Genomic DNA, 20,988 nt, shown 5'->3' on the forward strand with positions numbered 1-20,988 from the left:
TTGAGAATTACGGCCAAACGCGGACGACGCTGGGCCAATTGTGCGCCGCCCTATGGGACTTCCAATCACCGCCGGATGTGATGCAGCCTGGATGTATGTCCCAATGCTACGAGGTGTTTGATGGGTGGGGATGGGCGTCGTTGTTGAGTCGAGATGAGGGCACCACGCCTTTTAGACGCGAGGGAACGAGCTCAGAATTTCTTAAATGTACTATACTACGTTTTCTCATATCAAAGACAGTACAGTGTGAAGACAGGCTAAAACTGCTTATCCAATAGAAATCCCCGATCGCGCTTGTATGCAATGCCATGGGGACAGTGTCTTCGGGTCGATCGGTCGTCTCACACCGAACTGCGCATGTAAAGGCTGTCAACTCAAAGATATAAAGTTGTTTTTGGCGAAAATGAAAACGTGTCAGTTTGTCGAGGTTGGAGTAAGAACATGTTCAACTACTTAAGACATTGTCTCTAATCTAGGTTCTGCCTTTATATTTTGAGAAAATGAATAACTAAAGGAATACTTTTTCACTTCTCTCCTTGACTCCTCAAACGTGCCTGGTCTGTTTCGCAAGCATTCCCGGAAGAATTGCGATGTTGCGCCTCTGGGTTTAGAAACTCTGTGCTCATGTTCTCCATCCCCCCGCCCACACATTCCAAAAGGTGCTTGACCGAACCCTGACGTGTCCAATGAGGAAAGTAAGTTCCGTTGAGGGCGGGTAGTTTGGGATTTCATTGGGGAAGGACTTCCTTCGTAGTTGCCGTTGGATGCAAGCTGCGCTGCGTAGGTGACACGTAACTAAAATTGAAAGTGTTGTAGGCCTCGTAAATATCGGGATTTTGATTTCTATTACAGTGATTGACAAAATCTGAACGCGTTGCAATGGGAATCTGTTACATCCGGTCTGGTTTTGTTTCCGAATAGAGTGAACATTGCTTCTACATTAAGCACAATGACAAATTCTGCTTCTCATGAAATATCGGAGTGAGTTTGCTCTGTGTAGTGTTGTCAAACGAAAATCCAAGGAAAAGTAAAAACAAACTGGGATTCCTTCGTGGATGTGGCTACACCGTTTTGTGGGCCAAAATGAATCCAACATATTCACTAAACTTGCCTCAACTCTAAAGTGTTTCTGCTCCCTCTGTTTAATAATGCTTGGGGACGACTGAGGTGAAAAGGGGTTTGAGGTAGTAGAAAGTTTAGACAAAGTTTGCACAGCAGTGACCCGACGATCGCTTGTGCAGGCGGCGGGGAGGGGAGCGATTCAATCATGGGAAACGGAGTGTGTTCTCGGAGGCAGCGGAGAGTCTTCCAGTCTCTCCTTCTCATCACCGTGGTTTTCGGAATGATTTATGGCGGGATGATATCGTATGAGATGCACAATCAGTTGAAGAGGACTGAGGCGATGGCTGTCAAGTACCAGCAACATCAAGAGTCGCTCTCGGCGCAGCTTCAAGGTAAATATTTTCCAGAACAGAGGTTTGAAGAAATAAAGGAAAGAACGGCGAGAGGGAGAAGTTCGAATGAGTGACTTGTATTTTGTACTTTTATGACTTCCTTTTCATTCTCCTTTAGCGATATCTGATTTTACTAAAAATAAACAAGTGCATCAGTTTTTTTAAACAACGTTGCGAGTGTCGAAATCGTGACAGAAATCACTGTCACCGCTGTGGCTTATTTTGCATTTGCTGGCTCAGTTTCCTGTATGGAGGGGGTGGGTTGAACGTGAGTTTAGCACATATCACCCCCCACTTAGCCGTTAGCCAAGCATCATACCGGCGCCTAAGAGGTTATTTGGAGTTTGGTCGAGTCACATGGAATGTCCTTTCTTGATAAAGGATTTATGGCTGCAAAGTCGGACACACACCTGGTGTCCGAAGGCATGCTCTGCACTTCTGGAAACCTCGCTTGTCAGACAGGTCAGTAGGCTGGCATTCTAAACTCTTAGGTCAACTCCCTCTACAGCAGCTAACGAAACCACCAATTTTATATTTGGTTGTACAATTGTGCTTTCTAGGTTAGTTCAAAACGTACACTTCAATTTTCATATACTTTGTTATATCACCTAGGTTAGGCTACACACACGGTGGTTGTTCCATGTTTTAAATGTACTGTATGCCCAGATGGACAGTCAATTAAGAATACATGGACCCGTTTCAAATGTGTTGGACAGCGCTTCACTCAAATTCTGTCTGAGGTAACTCACTTCAGCGTACTCACATTGTTGTGGAGTGATGCTTTTGTTCCCCTCGCTGTCATTCAATATCTACTCTCCACTGTTGATAGCATTAATGTGACCTATATTTAGAGATGGACTGTTACACAGCCGGGGGGGGTATCGATTCACATTTCCCCCTGATGACAACAGTGCAGCTGTTAACTGCCATACATTACTAAGACTTTTGCTGGCCTTCACGCTGCCAACGACTCTGGTGGTCGAGTTCCACCCAGTAGGCTAGTTACTGGATTTAAATGTTCTCTACTAGACAGTTAGCAGACAGTCTCATGCAGAGAAATGTACAATAACTGCATTGAAGTGAGAAGTCTAAGTTGCAATCAAAGAGATTTATCAGTCAAATACACAGAACAAAAATGTAAATGCAACATGAGTGGGAATAAGATCCCAGAAATGTTCCATAAGATTATTTATCAACAACAACATAAATTCACAAATTTGTTTACATCCCTGTTAGTGAGCATTTCTCATTTGGCAAGATAATCCATCCACCTGACAGGTTGTGGCATATCAAGAAGCTGATTAAACAGCATGATCATTACACAGGTGCACCTTGTGCTGGGGGCCAATAAAAGGCCAATCTAAAATGAACAGTTTTGTCACACAACACAATGCCACAGATTGAAGTTTTGAGGGGGAGTGCACAATTGGCATGTTGACTGTAGGAATGTCCTCCAGAGATGTTGCCAGAGAATTGAATGTTCATTTCTCTACTATAAGCCGCCTTCAACGTCGTTTTATAGAATTTGATAGTACGTCCAACCGGCCTCACGACCACAGATCACATCTAACCACGCCAGCCCAGGACCTCCACATGCGGCTTCTTCACCTGCGGGATCATCTGAGACCAGCCACCTGGACAGCTGATGAAACTGTGGATTTGCACAACTGAAGAATTTCTGCACAAACTGTCAGAAACCGTCTCAGGGAAGCTCATCTGCTTGCTTGTCGTCCTCACCAGGGTCTTGACCTGACTGCAGTTTGGTGTCCTAACCGACTTCAGTGGGCAATGCTCATCTTCAATGGCCACTGGCATGCTGGAGAAGTGTGCTCTTCACGGCTGAATCCCAGTTTCAACTGTACTGGGCAGATGGCAGACAGCTTGTATGGCGTTGTGTGGTCGAATGGTTTGCTGATGTGAACAGAGTTATGGGATGGGTCCTTTTTTCGAGCTTGAGACCTGGGACACACGGTTGTTTGTTCCTGGTACAACAGGGGTTTCTCTGGGTTTGTTCCTGGTACAACAGGGGTTTCTCTGGGTTTGTTCCTGGTACAACAGGGGTTTCTCTGGGTTTGTTCCTGGTACAACAGGGGTTTCTCTGGGTTTGTTCCTGGTACAACAGGGGTTTCTCTGGGTTTGTTCCTGGTACAACAGGGGTTTCTCTGGGTTTGTTCCTGGTACAACAGGGGTTTCTCTGGGTTTGTTCCTGGTACAACAGGGGTTTCTCTGGGTTTGTTCCTGGTACAACAGGGGTTTCTCTGGGTTTGAACACTGTTCTAGACTTGATTCAATGCCTCCTTCCCTCTCCATCCTGCCTTGCCCCTTCTCTCTACCTCTCCCCTTCTCTCTACCTCTCATCTGTCTCCCAGTGGTGTGTGTTTTTGCTTCACAGTTTGTCTCTGTCCTGACTTCCCCTCACCTAATCTATCAGGCCCGACTGTCTTGACTGAGAGATGCATGGCCTAATCTAAAAGAGATCACTGGCACTGAGAAATGAACACGCTGGAGCTGTACAGCTCAGACCACTCTCTCATGTCTTGGTCCCTGGTAAAGGTATGGTCCCAGTCTATGGGTATTAGAGGTCGACCGATTATATGATTTTTCAATGCCGATACCGATTATTGGAGGACCAAAAAAGCCGATACCAATTAATCGGACAATTTTTTAAATTTTTTAATTTATTTGTAATAATGACAATTACAACAATACTGAATGAACACTTATTTTAACTTAATATAATACATCAATAAAATCAATTTAGCCTCAAATAAATAATGAAACATGTTCAATTTGGTTTAAATAATGCAAAAACAAAGTGTTTGAGAAGAAAGTAAAAGTGCAACATGTGCCATGTAAGAAAGCTAACGTTTAAGTTCCTTGCTCAGAACATGAGAACATATGAAAGCTGGTGGTTCCTTTTAACATGAGTCTTCAATATTCCCAGGTAAGAAGTTTTAGGTTGTAGTTATTATAGGAATTATAGGACTATTTCTCTTTGACTATTGGATGTTCTTATAGGCACTTTAGTATTGCCAGTGTAACAGTATAGCTTCCTTCCCTCTCCTCGCCGCTACCTGGGCTCGAACCAGGAACACATCGACAACAGCCACCCTCGAAGCAGCGTTACCCATGCAGAGCAAGGGGAACAACTACTCCAAGTCTCAGAGCGAGTGACGTTTGAAACGCTATTAGCGCGCACCCCGCTAACTAGCTAGCCATTTCACATCGGTTACACCAGCCTAATCCCGGGAGTTGATAGGCTTGAATTCATAAACAGCAGAGCTGCTGGCAAAACGCACGAAAGTGCTGTTTGAATTAATGCTTACGAGCCTGCTGGTGCCCACCATCGCTCAGTCAGACTGCTCTATCAAATCATAGACTTAATTATAACATAATAACACACAGAAATACGAGCCTTCGGTCATTAATATGGTCGAATCCGCAAACTATCATCTCGAAAACAAAACAATTATTCTTTCAGTGAAATACTGAACCGTTCCATAAGTCTAAATATTCCTGTTACATTGTACAACCTTCAATGTTATGTCATAATTACGTAAAATTCTGGCAAATTAGTTCGCAATGAGCCAGGCGGCCCAAACTGTTGCATATACAGTTTGCGTCGCTCTGCGTGCAATGAACACAAGAGAAGTGACACAATTTCACCTGGTTAATATTGCCTGCTAACCTGGATTTCTTTTAAAAATATGTACTTCTGTGTATTGATTTTAAGAAAGGCATTGATGTTTATGGTTAGGTACACGTTGGAGCAACGACAGTCCTTTTTCGCGAATGCGCACCGCATCGATTATATGCAACACAGGACACGCTACATAAACTAGTAATATCATCAACCATGTGTAGTTATAACTAGTGATTATGATTGATTGATTGTTTTTTATAAGATAAGTTTAATGCTAGCTAGCAACTTACCTTGGCTTCTTACTGCATTCGCGTAACAGGCGGGCTCCTCGTGAGGCAGGTGGTTAGAGCATTGGACTAGTTAACCGTAAGGTTGCAAGATTGAATCCCTGAGCTGACAAGGTAAAAATCTGTCGTTCTGCCCCTGAACAAGGCAGTTAACCCACTGTTCCCTGGTAGGCCGTCATTGAAAATAAGAATTTGTTCTTAACTGACTTGCCTAGTTAAATAAAGGTGTAAAAAACTATTTATTTTTTTAAATCGTCGTCCAAAATTACAGATTTCCGATTGTTATGAAAACTTGAAATCGGCCCTAATTAATCGGCCATTCCGATTTTAATCGGTCGACCTCTAATGGGTATCTCTCAATAGTCTAACGTTTCTTCCTTTCCTCATTTCCTTTCCTTCACCCACACTAATCTGAGAAGTGGACAGGTGGAAGTGCAGGTAGGCTTCCTCCCACCTTACTGCTTCCACTCCCCTCGTGTCCAGATCAGTGCCGGTAAGGAGAGGTAGTCTACCCAGAATATATGTTGTGGACTTTAGCCCTGCTGTTAAAGGGAGTTACTAGCACTGTGTAATAAATGCATACTTTTAACCTGTGATGTTGAATGCATGTACAATAGGCCTTTGTTAAGCTACCTATTCTAATAAAGGGACAGCAAAGGCGCCCTGGCGACGTTCAAAGGCGCCCTGGCGACGTTCAAAGGCGCCCTGGCGACGTTCAAAGGCGCCCTGGCGACGTTCAAAGGCGCCCTGGCGACGTTCAAAGGCGCCCTGGCGACGTTCAAAGGCGCTCTGACACTGTGCTGCTATGATTTTCCAGGTTGTATTATACGGACAATGTGTTGGGTTGCTATTTGCCTTTGGTTTTCATGATCTCACTCTACCCCTTTTAAAGTCTGGAGAAACACTCTTTCTCTTTCAGACAAAGACTAAACGTTTTTCTTACAACTTGTTGGAAATAAAGCTTCTCCTCCACAACCGTGTCATTCTGCTTGTCAAATTATTACTAACTTTACCCACTTTGGGATTTGAGAAGAGGTGGGGATAGGTAAAGGTGAGAGGTCAATCTCAGGGACTGTGGAGTATCACACCTGACCACCATTCAGCGAATGCCAGAATACACACTCTGAACCAATACAGAACACCCTCACACATTCGTACACAAACACACACGTACAGTACACACACAGCAAAGGATCTGTTTGCTTGTTCAAAGCCTATAATTATCCTTTTGTGTGTGTGTGTTAAGTCTAAATGTTTGTATCATAGACAGCTTTCTGTTTAGCTTCCAGTCCAGATGGCCCTGTGAGAACATCCCCTCACAGTAACTGTTTTCTCTCTCTCTCCCTCATCCTCCTCTCTGTTTTCTCTCTCTCTCCCCCTCATCCTCCTCTCTGTTTTCTCTCTCTCTCCCCCTCATCCTCCTCTCTGTTTTCTCTCTCTCTCCCCCTCATCCTCCTCTCTGTTTTCTCTCTCTCTCCCCCTCATCCTCCTCTCTGTTTTCTCTCTCCCTCATCCTCCTCTCTGTTTTCTCTCTCTCTCTCCCTCATCCTCCTCTCTGTTTTCTCTCTCTCTCTCCCTCATCCTCCTCTCTGTTTTCTCTCTCTCTCTCCCTCATCCTCCTCTGTTTTCTCTCTCTCTCTCCCTCATCCTCCTCTCTGTTTTCTCTCTCTCTCTCCCTCATCCTCCTCTCTGTTTTCTCTCTCTCTCTCCCTCATCCTCCTCTCTGTTTTCTCTCTCTCTCTCCCTCATCCTCCTCTCTGTTTTCTCTCTCTCTCTCCCTCATCCTCCTCTCTGTTTTCTCTCTCTCTCTCCCTCATCCTCCTCTCTGTTTTCTCTCTCCCTCATCCTCCTCTCTGTTTTCTCTCTGTTTCTCAGTCGTGTATGAGCATCGCTCGCGGCTAGAGAAGTCTCTGCAGAAGGAACGTGTGGAACACAAGAAGGCCAAAGAGGGTGAGAGAGAGCAGCCAATAGTGTCTAAATTACTACATGAAGTACATCAATCCTCAATTATACACTCTTTACAACCGTGGTGATTCCATCATATCTTCCCCTCCTTTCTCCAACAGATTATCTGGTGTATAAACTTGAAGCCCAACAGTCTCTGGACAAGGAGAAGGTAGGCCTTAGTCCTCAGCTCTAGTACTAATGACAGAAAGAGATGCTGTTAAATTCAGCATTAATGTGCCCATCTGTTTTAGTAGGACTGTTAAATGATTCTGTCTGACTGCCAACATCTGTCCAGACTGAGCAACAGTTCTATTCTAATGGTTTTATTAGGTCAGCAGCACTGATGTCACTTCCTGCTGTGGGCTGAAATGCCTCTGGGGGGAGTGTGTTTGGGGTTGTTGATAATGTAATATTAAAGGACGAGTAGAGACGGGGATTGTAAATGTTTGTCGTTTTTGTTTGTTAAACAGCAGGACTCCAGCAACAAATTAAACTCTTTGCATGGGCAGCACCAGATGTTGAAGGTAAGTAAGCACACACACACACACACACACACACACACACACACACACACACACACACACACACACACACACACACACACACTGACACACACTCTGTCCTTGTTGTTTTAGAAGCAGCATGAGGACCTGAAGAAGCAGCACTATGACCTGCAGGAGCAGCATCAGATTCAGGGAGAGGACCACGGCAAGGCCTTGGACGAACACAAGGCCCGCTTCGACAAACTACAGCAGACCAAAGAGATGGAAGCCTCCAAACTCAAAGGTGCACCCACACACCGACGGACCCGCACACAGACTGGGATAGACGGACCCACCCACAGACACGGACCCACCCACAGACACGGACAGACCCACAGAAAGACCCAGAGACAGCCACAGACAGCCAGCCACAGACAGCCAGCCACAGCCAGCCAGAGACAGCCACAGCCAGCCAGAGACAGCCACAGCCAGCCAGAGACAGCCACAGCCAGCCAGAGACAGCCACAGCCAGCCAGAGACAGCCACAGCCAGCCACAGCCAGCCACAGCCAGCCAGAGACAGCCACAGCCAGCCAGAGACAGCCACAGCCAGCCAGAGACAGCCACAGCCAGCCAGAGACAGCCACAGCCAGCCAGAGACAGCCACAGCCAGCCAGAGACAGCCACAGCCAGCCAGAGACAGCCACAGCCAGCCAGAGACAGCCACAGCCAGCCAGAGACAGCCACAGCCAGCCAGAGACAGCCACAGCCAGCCAGAGACAGCCACAGCCAGCCAGAGACAGCCACAGCCAGCCAGAGACAGCCACAGCCAGCCAGAGACAGCCACAGCCAGCCAGAGACACAGCCACAGCCAGCCAGAGACACAGCCACAGCCAGCCAGAGACACAGCCACAGCCAGCCAGAGACACAGCCACAGCCAGCCAGAGACACAGCCACAGCCAGCCAGAGACACAGCCACAGCCAGCCAGAGACACAGCCACAGCCAGCCAGAGACACAGCCACAGCCAGCCAGAGACACAGCCACAGCCAGCCAGAGACACAGCCACAGCCAGCCAGAGACACAGCCACAGCCAGCCACCCAGAGACACAGCCACCCACCCAGAGACACAGCCCCCCACCCAGAGACACAGCCACCCACCCAGAGACACAGCCCCCCACCCAGAGACACAGCCACCGACACTGCCAGCCAGGCAGAGCCAGGCAGAGACACAGCCAGCCAGGCAGAGACACAGCCAGCCAGGCAGAGACAGACTGGCAGAGACACAGCCAGCCAGGCAGAGACAGCCAGGCAGAGACACAGCCAGCCAGGCAGAGAGAGACAGGCAGAGACAGCCAGCCAACCAGAAACAGCCAGAAAGGAGTGAATACTAGGTCTTTGTCTCCCTCTGCTGACTTGGAGCGGTGTTGCAGTTTGGAGTTGAGAAGGTGTGTGACATAATAACATTGTAATAAATATGGTGCATGTCTTTATGTAATTACTGTAGAGAATGTGTATAATCTGCGAGAGGAGAATAAGCAGCTGAGGAAATCTCACCAGGACATCCATGTCCAGCTGCAGGATGCACGGGTGAGTCCTGGGAACACTAGAGCTTGACTACAACCTGGAATTGTTTCTGTAAATGTGTAGATATTGAAAATGGAAAAAGCAATGTAAGGTCATTGGAAAGCTAGGAGGATCCATCACCATGTTGTTTTTTTATCTTACTATATTATTATTGTTGTTGTTATTATTACAGATAGTACATAAGGACTTGAAGGCTGCGCATGATCAGCTTGCACTGACGCTAGAGGACCACAAGAGTGCGCTGGTCGCCGCTCAGGTAGGGAGACACACTGACTGTTCTTTCTAACATGCTGTCTGGGGACTATCCTGGTTTCTAACATGCTGTCTGGGGACTATCCTGGTTTCTAACATGCTGTCTGGGGCCTATCCTGGTTTCTAACATGCTGTCTGGGGACTATCCTGGTTTCTAACATGCTGTCTGGGGACTATCCTGGTTTCTAACATGCTGTCTAGGGACTATCCTGGTTTCTAACATGCTGTCTGGGGACTATCCTGGTTTCTAACATGCTGTCTGGGGACTATCCTGGTTTCTAACATGCTGTCTGGGGACTATCCTGGTTTCTAACATGCTGTCTGGGGACTATCCTGGTTTCTAAAATGCTGTCTGGGGCCTATCCTGGTTTCTAACATGCTGTCTGGGGACTATCCTGGTTTCTAACATGCTGTCTGGGGACTATCCTGGTTTCTAACATGCTGTCTGGGGACTATCCTGGTTTATAACATGCTGTCTAGGACACTATCCTGGTTTCTAACATGCTGTCTGGGGACTATCCTGGTTTCTAACATGCTGTCTGGGGACTATCCTGGTTTCTAACATGCTGTCTAGGGACTATCCTGGTTTCTAACATGCTGTCTAGGGACTATCCTGGTTTCTAACATGCTGTCTGGGGACTATCCTGGTTTCTAACATGCTGTCTGGGGACTATCCTGGTTTCTAACATGCTGTCTAGGGACTATCCTGGTTTCTAACATGCTGTCTGGGGACTATCCTGGTTTCTAACATGCTGTCTGGGGACTATCCTGGTTTCTAACATGCTGTCTAGGGACTATCCTGGTTTCTAACATGCTGTCTGGGGACTATCCTGGTTTCTAACATGCTGTCTGGGGACTATCCTGGTTTCTAACATGCTGTCTAGGGACTATCCTGGTTTCTAACATGCTGTCTAGGGACTATCCTGGTTTCTAACATGCTGTCTGGGGACTATCCTGGTTTCTAACATGCTGTCTGGGGACTATCCTGGTTTCTAACATGCTGTCTGGGGACTATCCTGGTTTCTAACATGCTGTCTGGGGACTATCCTGGTTTCTAACATGCTGTCTGGGGACTATCCTGGTTTCTTAACATGCTGTCTGGGGACTATCCTGGTTTCTAACATGCTGTCTGGGGACTATCCTGGTTTCTTAACATGCTGTCTGGGGACTATCCTGGTTTCTAACATGCTGTCTGGGGACTATCCTGGTTTCTTAACATGCTGTCTGGGGACTATCCTGGTTTCTAACATGCTGTCTGGGGCCTATCCTGGTTTCTTAACATGCTGTCTGGGGCCTATCCTGGTTTCTAACATGCTGTCTGGGGCCTATCCTGGTTTCTAACATGCTGTCTGGGGACTATCCTGGTTTCTAACATGCTGTCTAGGGACTATCCTAGTTTCTAACATGCTGTCTAGGGACTATCCTGGTTTCTAACATGCTGTCTGGGGACTATCCTGGTTTCTAACATGCTGTCTGGGGACTATCCTGGTTTCTAACATGCTGTCTGGGGACTATCCTGGTTTCTAACATGCTGTCTAGGGACTATCCTGGTTTCTAACATGCTGTCTAGGGACTATCCTGGTTTCTAACATGCTGTCTGGGGACTATCCTGGTTTCTAACATGCTGTCTGGGGACTATCCTGGTTTCTAACATGCTGTCTGGGGACTATCCTGGTTTCTAACATGCTGTCTAGGGACTATCCTGGTTTCTAACATGCTGTCTGGGGACTATCCTGGTTTCTAACATGCTGTCTAGGGACTATCCTGGTTTCTAACATGCTGTCTGGGGACTATCCTGGTTTCTAACATGCTGTCTGGGGACTATCCTGGTTTCTAACATGCTGTCTGGGGACTATCCTGGTTTCTAACATGCTGTCTGGGGACTATCCTGGTTTCTAACATGCTGTCTGGGGACTATCCTGGTTTCTAACATGCTGTCTGGGGACTATCCTGGTTTCTAACATGCTGTCTGGGGACTATCCTGGTTTCTAACATGCTGTCTGGGGACTATCCTGGTTTCTAACATGCTGTCTGGGGACTATCCTGGTTTCTAACATGCTGTCTGGGGACTATCCTGGTTTCTAACATGCTGTCTGGGGACTATCCTGGTTTCTAACATGCTGTCTGGGGACTATCCTGGTTTCTAACATGCTGTCTGGGGACTATCCTGGTTTCTAACATGCTGTCTGGGGACTATCCTGGTTTCTAACATGCTGTCTGGGGACTATCCTGGTTTCTAACATGCTGTCTGGGGACTATCCTGGTTTCTAACATGCTGTCTGGGGACTATCCTGGTTTCTAACATGCTGTCTGGGGACTATCCTGGTTTCTAACATGCTGTCTGGGGACTATCCTGGTTTCTAACATGCTGTCTGGGGACTATCCTGGTTTCTAACATGCTGTCTGGGGACTATCCTGGTTTCTAACATGCTGTCTGGGGACTATCCTGGTTTCTAACATGCTGTCTGGGGACTATCCTGGTTTCTAACATGCTGTCTAGGGACTATCCTGGTTTCTTAACATGCTGTCTAGGGACTATCCTGGTTTCTTAACATGCTGTCTGGGGACTATCCTGGTTTCTAACATGCTGTCTGGGGACTATCCTGGTTTCTAACATGCTGTCTAGGGACTATCCTGATTTCTAACATGCTGTCTAGGGACTATCCTGGTTTCTTAACATGCTGTCTGGGGACTATCCTGGTTTCTAACATGCTGTCTGGGGACTATCCTGGTTTCTAACATGCTGTCTGGGGACTATCCTGGTTTCTAACATGCTGTCTGGGGACTATCCTGGTTTCTTAACATGCTGTCTGGGGACTATCTTGGTTTCTAACATGCTGTCTGGGGTCTATCCTGGTTTCTAACATGCTGTCTGGGGACTATCCTGGTTTCTAACATGCTGTCTGGGGACTATCCTGGTTTCTAACATGCTGTCTAGGGACTATCCTGGTTTCTAACATGCTGTCTGGGTCTATCCTGGTTTCTAACATGCTGTCTGGGGACTATCCTGGTTTCTAACATGCTGTCTGGGGACTATCCTGGTTTCTAACATGCTGTCTAGGGACTATCCTGGTTTCTTAACATGCTGTCTGGGGACTATCCTGGTTTCTTAACATGCTGTCTGGGGTCTATCCTGGTTTCTAACATGCTGTCTGGGGACTATCCTGGTTTCTAACATGCTGTCTGGGGACTATCCTGGTTTCTAACATGCTGTCTGGGGACTATCCTGGTTTCTAACATGCTGTCTGGGGACTATCCTGGTTTCTAACATGCTGTCTGGGGACTATCCTGGTTTCTAACATGCTGTCTGGGGACTATCCTGGTTTCTAACATGCTGTCTAGGGACTATCCTGGTTTCTAACATGCTGTCTGGGGACTATCCTGGTTTCTTAACATGCTGTCTAGGGACTATCCTGGTTTCTAACATGCTGTCTGGGGCCTATCCTGGTTTCTAACATGCTGTCTAGGGACTATCCTGGTTTCTAACATGCTGTCTGGGGACTATCCTGGTTTCTAACATGCTGTCTGGGGACTATCCTGGTTTCTAACATGCTGTCTGGGGCCTATCCTGGTTTCTAACATGCTGTCTGGGGACTATCCTGGTTTCTAACATGCTGTCTAGGGACTATCCTGGTTTCTAACATGCTGTCTGGGGCCTATCCTGGTTTCTAACATGCTGTCTAGGGACTATCCTGGTTTCTAACATGCTGTCTAGGGACTATCCTGGTTTCTAACATGCTGTCTGGGGACTATCCTGGTTTCTAACATGCTGTCTGGGGACTATCCTGGTTTCTAACATGCTGTCTGGGGACTATCCTGGTTTCTAACATGCTGTCTGGGGACTATCCTGGTTTCTAACATGCTGTCTGGGGACTATCCTGGTTTCTAACATGCTGTCTGGGGCCTATCCTGGTTTCTAACATGCTGTCTGGGGACTATCCTGGTGAAGGACAGGAAGGCATGACTCCGAGTGTTGGTGTGTGTGTTGGGGCGGTGGGAGGATGGGTGTCAGGTGGGTTGGTTCACTACGGGGTGTCTGAACTTGAGCGGCACATCAAAAGCATTCTTAAACTAATCTGACGGGAAAATCTAATGGGAGGTGATTGGAGCGAGAGAGAGGAGAATAAATGTAAGAATTCTACAGCTTTGGCTGTCAGAAAAGGAGTCTGTTTGAGTCTGTTTGATTATCCGGGTGTTGCGGCTTAACTGGTCCAGTCCATTTGATGTACAAGGGGGAGAAAGGACTACCACTAATTCTGGAAAGGTGGGGGGGGGGGGGATTGATGTGGACTGACCTAATGGTCCTTCGCTCCGGTGTCTTGCCATCTGTAGGTGGGCTGTCCTTCTGCATGTCTGCTGCCTGGCTGTCCCCCTCACATGATTACCTCTCGTTTCTCACCACTGACCCCTGATCTTCTGGCTCGCTTTACGCCGTCTTCCTGGTTCTGACGACGCTGCCTCCTAACGCACTTCTAACCTTTGGCTAACCTTTGGCTAACCTTTGGCTAACGCAAGTTTGCAAGTGCCCTTCAATAAATCCGACTTGAGGTTGTTTGCATGTCCTGGCCTCACTGTTTCCTTATGGTTGTCTGATGGTTATTTAATGGTTGTCTGATGGTTATTTAATGGTTGTCTGATGGTTGTCTGATGGTTATTTAATGGTTGTCTGATGGTTGTCTGATGGTTATTTAATGGTTGTCTGATGGTTATTTAATGGTTGTCTGATGGTTATTTGATGGTTGTCTGATGGTTGTCTGAAGGTTAATGGTTGTCTGATGGTTATTTAATGGTTGTCTGATGGTCTCTCCTCAGGTCCAGGTGGATGAGTATAAACAACTCAAAGAGACCCTGATCAGAATGCCCAGCCTTCGACATGATCAAAACCCCTCCCACCAACAGGCCCAGCCAGCTGCTGTATTGGCCGAGCCCCATGAACAGGCTCCACCCTCACCACAGTCAGCTGCCTTATTCGCTGAGCCCCACGTAGAAGCACACACCCATGAGGAAGACCATGGGGACACACAATCCAGGGTACACTGTCTCACACATACAAACACACACTACCATACACTCTCATCCTCTCATCCTCTCATCCTCTAACCCACTCTGTTCTTCTAATAAGCAGTTGCATCTGCAGGAAGAGGAAGTGGGCAAGCCAGAGTTCCAGTCTCAGCCTGCCCAGTCCCACCATGCCGAGAAAGAGGGATATGGGGATGCAGAGGGGGAGGCAGAGAGGAGGAGAGAGCTGGCGGAGGAAGAGATGGAGCAGGCCGGGCAGCCCCAGAAGCTGGAGGAGGAATCTGAACAACCACAGGAGGACGAGGGGTTGGAGGCGGAACACGACCAGCCAGACGACAACGCTCTGGACCGTCAGAGACGCCAACCACAACTGGTAAGAACCAGTATAGAACTGCTTAATACAAGCTCTTTAAAACTGCATTAGAACCTGTTGTCTCATTGTCTGTCTGCTTTCCCCAGGATCCACAAAATGACATCCACCTCGTCCCTGAGACCCACCTGCAGCAGGAGGCCCACGTGACCCAGGCGGAGCGGGTGAAGTCTGCCTACGAGCAGCAGCAGGAGCAGCAGCGCCTGGAGGCTGAGAGGACCCAGAGGACGAGGGAGCTCCAGCTGCGCCAGGAGGCCCTGCTGGCCCAGAGAATGGCCGTGCAGAGGGAGAGAGAGCTGCGTCTGCGAGCTCAGCACGAGAGAGAGGAGCAGCAGCATCGAGAGGCGGACCGTCGGGAACAGCTACTGAAGGAAGAGCAGATCAGGTCAGAGGGCAAGGGGCAGGGGTCAAAGGTTATGTAGAGGTCACGAAGAGGTCTCTGTTCAATTCATCAATTACTTATTGAAAAGAATTTGACCCCACAACATGCCCATGGAATGGTGTTACATTGTGTTGTAATATTATGTTGTTCAGGAAGAAGAGTAACTATGAGAACATGGACAATGACATCGTCCAAGGTGATGAAGAACCTCATATTGATGATGACGAAGGTGAGAGAATCAATCAAACTCGTCAAACAATTTTTTGTCTGGATTCTGGAGCCATTTTTAAAGATGGAGACCGATATTGACATTTACACACAATTGATGTTTTCTATGAATTTGTCTGAAATAAGGCCTTGACGAGTGTGATTGCATACAGTGCATTCCGGAAGTATTCAGACCCCTCCCCTTATTCTAAAATGGATTTGATTCAAAAAAGAAAATCCTCAGCAATCTACACACAATACCCCATAATGACAAAGCGAAAACATGTTTTTACAAATGTTTGCTAATTTATTTAAAATAAAAAAAACATGAGTATTCAGACCCTTTGCTATGAGACTCAAAATTGAGCTCAGGTGCATCCTGTTTCCATTGATTATGCTTAGATGTTTCTACAACTTGATTAGAGTCCACCTGTGGTAAATTCAATTGACTGGACATGATTTGGAAAGGCACACACCTGTCTATATAAGGTCCTACAGTTGACAGTGCATGTCAGAGCAAAAACCAAGCTGTGAGGTAGAAGGAATTGTCTGTAAAGCTCCGAGACAGGATTGTATCGAGGCACATATCTGGGGAAGGGTACCAAAACATTTCTGCAGCATTGAAGGTACCCAAGAACACAGTGGCCTCCATCATTCTTAAATGGAACAAGTATGGAACCACCGAGACTCTCCCTAGAGCTGGCCGCCCGGCCAAACTGAGCAATCAGGTGAGAAGGGCCTTGGTCAAGGAGGTGACCAAGAACCCGATGGTCACTCTGACAGAGTTCCTCTGAGAACCTTCCAGAAAGACAACCATCTCTGCAGCACTCCACCAATCAGGCCTTTATAGAAGAGTGTCCAGACGGAAGCCACTCCTCAGTAAAAGGCACATGACGTCCCGCTTGGAGTTTGCCAAAAGGCACCTAAAGACTCTCTGACCATGAGAAACAAGATTCTCTGGTTTGATGAAACCAAGTTTGAACTCTTTGGCCTGAATGCCAAGCGTCACTTCTGGAAGAAACCTGGCCCCATCCCTACGGTGAAGCATGGTGGTGGCAGCATCATGCTGTGGGGATGTTAATCCGTGGCAGGGACTGGGAGACTAGTCAGGATCGAGGGAAAGATGAACAGAGTAAAGTAGAAAGAGATCCTTGATGAAAACATGCTCCAGAGCTCTCAGGACCTCAGACTGGGGCGAAGGTTCACCTTCCAACAGGACAATGACCCTAAGCACACAGCCAAGACAACGCAGGAGTGGCTTTGGGACAAGTCTCTGAATGTCCTTGAGTGACCCAGCCAGAGCCCGGACTTGAACCCGATCAAACATCTCTGGAGAGACCTGAAAATAGCTGTACAGTGACGCTCCCCATCCAACCTGACAGAGCTTGAGAGGATCTGCAGAGAATAATGGGAGAAACTCCCCAAATACAGGTGTGCCAAGCTTGTAGCGTCATACCCAAGAAGACTCGAGGCTGTAATCACTGCCAAATATGCTTCAACACAGTATTGAGTAAAGGGTCTGAATACTTATGTAAATGTCATATTTTATTTTTATGTAAATTTGCAAAAAAAATCTGAACCATTTTATGCTTTTGTCATTATGGGGTATTGTGTGTAGAATTTAATCAATTTTAGAATAAGGCTGTAACGTAACAAAATGTGGAAAAAGTCAAGGGGTCTGAATACTTTCCATGCTTACCTGGCTGTTTACCTGTCTGACTGTTGGCTTGCGGTGTGTACAGAGAGGGACCCTCACATGGAGCATGATGAGGAGGAGCAAGATGAAGAGGACCACCGAGTACCACAACTACAGGAGGTGAGACCTGTCTTTAGATCAGTCTACCTAACAGTCTCTGTCAACCACTGATTCTAATGATCCACTGACAGTCATATGGTCTGATGTGAATCTGTGATCCCAGTTTGAACTGTACTTTTCACTCTTTTGTCTCTGACATCAGAGTTGTTCTTTTACGTTTCACCTTTAACTAGGCAAGTCAGTTAGGAACTTTGGGGCGGCAGGTGGTTAGAGCGTTGGGCCAGTAACCGGAAGGTTGCAAGATCGAATCCCCGAGCTGACAAGGTACAAGTCTGCAGTTAACCCACTGTTCCCCGGTAGGCCGTCATTGAAAGTAAGAATTTGTTGTTAACTGACTTGCATGGTAAAATAAATATTTAAAAGAAAATATATATATATATTCTTATTTACCATGACGGCCTACTGGGGAACAGTGGATTAAGTGGGTTAACGGCCTACTGGGGAACAGTGGATTAAGTGGGTTAACGGCCTACTGGGGAACAGTGGATTAAGTGGGTTAACGGCCTACTGGGGAACAGTGGATTAAGTGGGTTAACGGCCTACTGGGGAACAGTGGATTAAGTGGGTTAACAGCCTACTGGGGAACAGTGGATTAAGTGGGTTAACGGCCTACTGGGGAACAGTGGATTAAGTGGGTTAACGGCCTACTGGGGAACAGTGGATTAAGTGGGTTAACGGCCTACTGGGGAACAGTGGATTAAGTGGGTTAACGGCCTACTGGGGAACAGTGGATTAAGTGGGTTAACGGCCTACTGGGGAACAGTGGATTAACCGAACTTGTCAGCTCGGGGATTCGAAATTGCAACCTTCCGGTTACTAGTCCAACGCTCTAACCACTAGGCTACCTGCCGCCTCTACACTCTAACCACCGGCTACCTGCCACTAGGCTTCATTGTATTTATGAATCATGCTCCAACACGTCTTATGTTGTACATCTTTTAAAGTCATGTAAAATGATTGAATTGACTACATGTCTTTCTAAGAAGTCCTAAAACCAGAGTTAGTGATGTAGTGAATTATGGTACTGGAGAGCTTTAAACTCCTCTTTCACTAGTGATGTAGTGAATTATGGTACTGGAGAGCTTTAAACTCCTCTTTCACTAGTGATGTAGTGAATTATGGTACTGGAAGGCTTTAAACTCCTCTTTCACTAGTGATGTAGTGAATTATGGTACTGGAAGGCTTTAAACTCCTCTTTCACTAGTGATGTAGTGAATTATGGTACTGGAAGGCTTTAAACTCCTCTTTCACTAGTGATGTAGTGAATTATGGTACTGGAAGGCTTTAAACTCCTCTTTCACTAGTGATGTAGTGAATTATGGTACTGGAGAGCTTTAAACTCCTCTTTCACTAGTGATGTAGTGAATTATGGTACTGGAAGGCTTTAAACTCCTCTTTCACTAGTGATGTAGTGAATTATGGTACTGGAAGGCTTTAAACTCCTCTTTCACTAGTGATGTAGTGAATTATGGTACTGGAAGGCTTTAAACTCCTCTCTTTCCCTGCCTGACACAAACAGCAGCCTCAACCATAGCCACAGTCCCTTGGGTGTTGGTCTAGTGTTCTTTCCCTCTGCGTGCGTGCGTGCGTGCGTGCGTGCGTGCGTGCGTGCGTGAGCATGGATAGTAAACCAGAAAGACCCACCCCTATCTGAACTGTAATATGCACAGTTTCACACGCAACACACTGATACTCTCTCTCCGTCCCTCCCGTCCTGCAGGGGGCGGTAGAGGGGGAGGTGGACCCAGAGGATGACCCTAATAACCAGGGAGAGGATGAGTTTGACGTGGCAGAGGAGCAGCATCTTCAGCATAGGGAGGAAGAGGAGGCAGACACGCACCCTAACCCCAATCACCCAGCCATAGACGAGGAACTGGTGGTGAGAGGAGGGAGGAAACGAGGGATAAGAGAGAGAAAGGAAGGAGACGACAGTTAGAGATAGTCTGAGATATGAGGATGACAAACTTAGCCTGACACATGCAACGGGTAAAAGTTGCTCCAGTGACCTTGCCATTGTAACAGTTGTCATGGTTTCTATGTTTACAGATGGCGGTAAACCCCGATCAGCAGGAAGACAACCTGGATGAGCTGTATCCGGAGGACGAGGTACACACACACACACACACTACACACTACACACACACACACGCACGCACACACACACTACACACACACACACTACACACACACACTACACACACACACTACACACACACACTACACACACACACACACACTACTCACACACAGGTCTAAACAGAGGGAGAAGACATGGTCTGATGGTGGTTAACCCTGTTAGGTACAGGAGGATTTGGCCAGGGGGCAGAAGAGGGAGGAGGAGGAGGAGGAGCCATACAACGAGGAGAACGGAGAACACGTGAGTCTAGAACACTATGGAATATTGTACGTGGAACCCTGAGTGGGAAAACTGTGGGTTTGGCCAATTAAACACACTTTCTTCAGGGTCTCTGGGGGTGTCTGATTACCCCCAAGCTCATTCTGTGTGTGTGTGTGTGTGTGGCCCCCCCCCATCTAAACACTAGTGAATGATCTGACACTGCTCCACAATGGTCAGTCTGTCACCGGTCCACCATACTTGCCGCAATGTTCAAGGATGATCTGCCTGTTGGCCTGTATTCCATGTTCTCACCTTACTGCTCTAGAACGTTCCATCGGTGGCAGTTCCTAGAGTCATGTATACATATTTGGCTGCTCTAGTGTAGAACATTGGTCCACTCCACATCCTGTCTATGGTCTTACCCAACTGGTGACTGTGTTTGTTCTGTTGCAGGATGACGTGAAAGAGCAAGAGGTCCCAGCAGAGAAAGAGATCCAAGAGGAGGAGAACTACGAAGACAAGGAGGTGGGGGTTGGACGGGACGAGCGGCCCAATCGAAGGGAGATGTGAGCTGGACAGAGACAATGACCAATGAGAGTGCCTTTCCCCATCACTGGGAGCCAATCAGATCTCACTATTGTTCCCTCTAAAGGAGTAAAATCAGACACCCACTCGGCATTCCGATCGGAATTCTATTGGAATGTCTGCTTGGAGATTCCCTTTTGTTTTTGTGTGGGACTGGAACTCATGAACTTCTGGACAGAATTATCCTACTGGAACTGGGAATACTATATATATATATATTGAACAAAAATATGAACACTACATGTAAAGATTGGTTTCATTAGCATTTCTCCTTTGCAAAGATAATCCATCCACTTGACAGGTTTGGCATATCATGAAGCTGATTAAACAGCATGATCATTACACAGGTGCACCTTGTGCTGGGGACAGTAAAAGGCCACACTAAAATGTGCAGTTTTGTCACTACACAATGCCACAGATGTGTCAAGTTTTGAGGGAGTGTGCAATTGGCATGCTGACAGCAGGAATATCCACCAGAGCTGCTGCCAGAGAATTGAATGTTAATTTCTCTACCATAAGCCACCTCCAATGTCGTTTTAGAGATTTTGGCAGTATATCCAACCTGCCTCACAACCTCAGACCACGTGTAACCACGCCTGTCCAGGACTTCCACTTCCGACTT

At 47.0% G+C, this 20,988-nt stretch overlaps 1 protein-coding gene across 5 annotated transcripts; it reads left to right on the forward strand.

The window, feature by feature from the left end:
- The first annotated feature begins 632 nt into the window (after positions 1 to 632).
- On the forward strand, positions 633 to 20,606 carry LOC120035937 (Golgi integral membrane protein 4-like). Of its 5 annotated transcripts, none has more exons than XM_038982421.1 (16): positions 637 to 1,454; positions 7,260 to 7,334; positions 7,451 to 7,500; positions 7,805 to 7,855; positions 7,967 to 8,117; positions 9,318 to 9,400; positions 9,570 to 9,653; positions 14,462 to 14,680; positions 14,772 to 15,041; positions 15,128 to 15,423; positions 15,573 to 15,649; positions 17,370 to 17,443; positions 19,164 to 19,322; positions 19,490 to 19,549; positions 19,743 to 19,820; positions 20,235 to 20,606. In XM_038982421.1, exons 1-16 carry the CDS (start codon positions 1,268 to 1,270, stop codon positions 20,349 to 20,351), a joined length of 2,031 nt encoding a protein of 676 aa, XP_038838349.1. In that variant the 5' UTR covers positions 637 to 1,267; the 3' UTR covers positions 20,352 to 20,606. The 5 variants fall into 5 exon arrangements, with proteins under 5 accessions (XP_038838351.1, XP_038838349.1, XP_038838347.1 ...); XM_038982419.1 differs by having other exon boundaries at positions 641 to 1,454; positions 7,802 to 7,855; XM_038982422.1 differs by having other exon boundaries at positions 641 to 1,454; positions 7,802 to 7,855; positions 14,787 to 15,041.
- Positions 20,607 to 20,988: the final 382 nt, after the last annotated feature.

The sequence above is a fragment of the Salvelinus namaycush genome, unplaced genomic scaffold (genome assembly GCF_016432855.1).
Source record: "Salvelinus namaycush isolate Seneca unplaced genomic scaffold, SaNama_1.0 Scaffold116, whole genome shotgun sequence".
Taxonomy (NCBI): domain Eukaryota; kingdom Metazoa; phylum Chordata; class Actinopteri; order Salmoniformes; family Salmonidae; genus Salvelinus; species Salvelinus namaycush.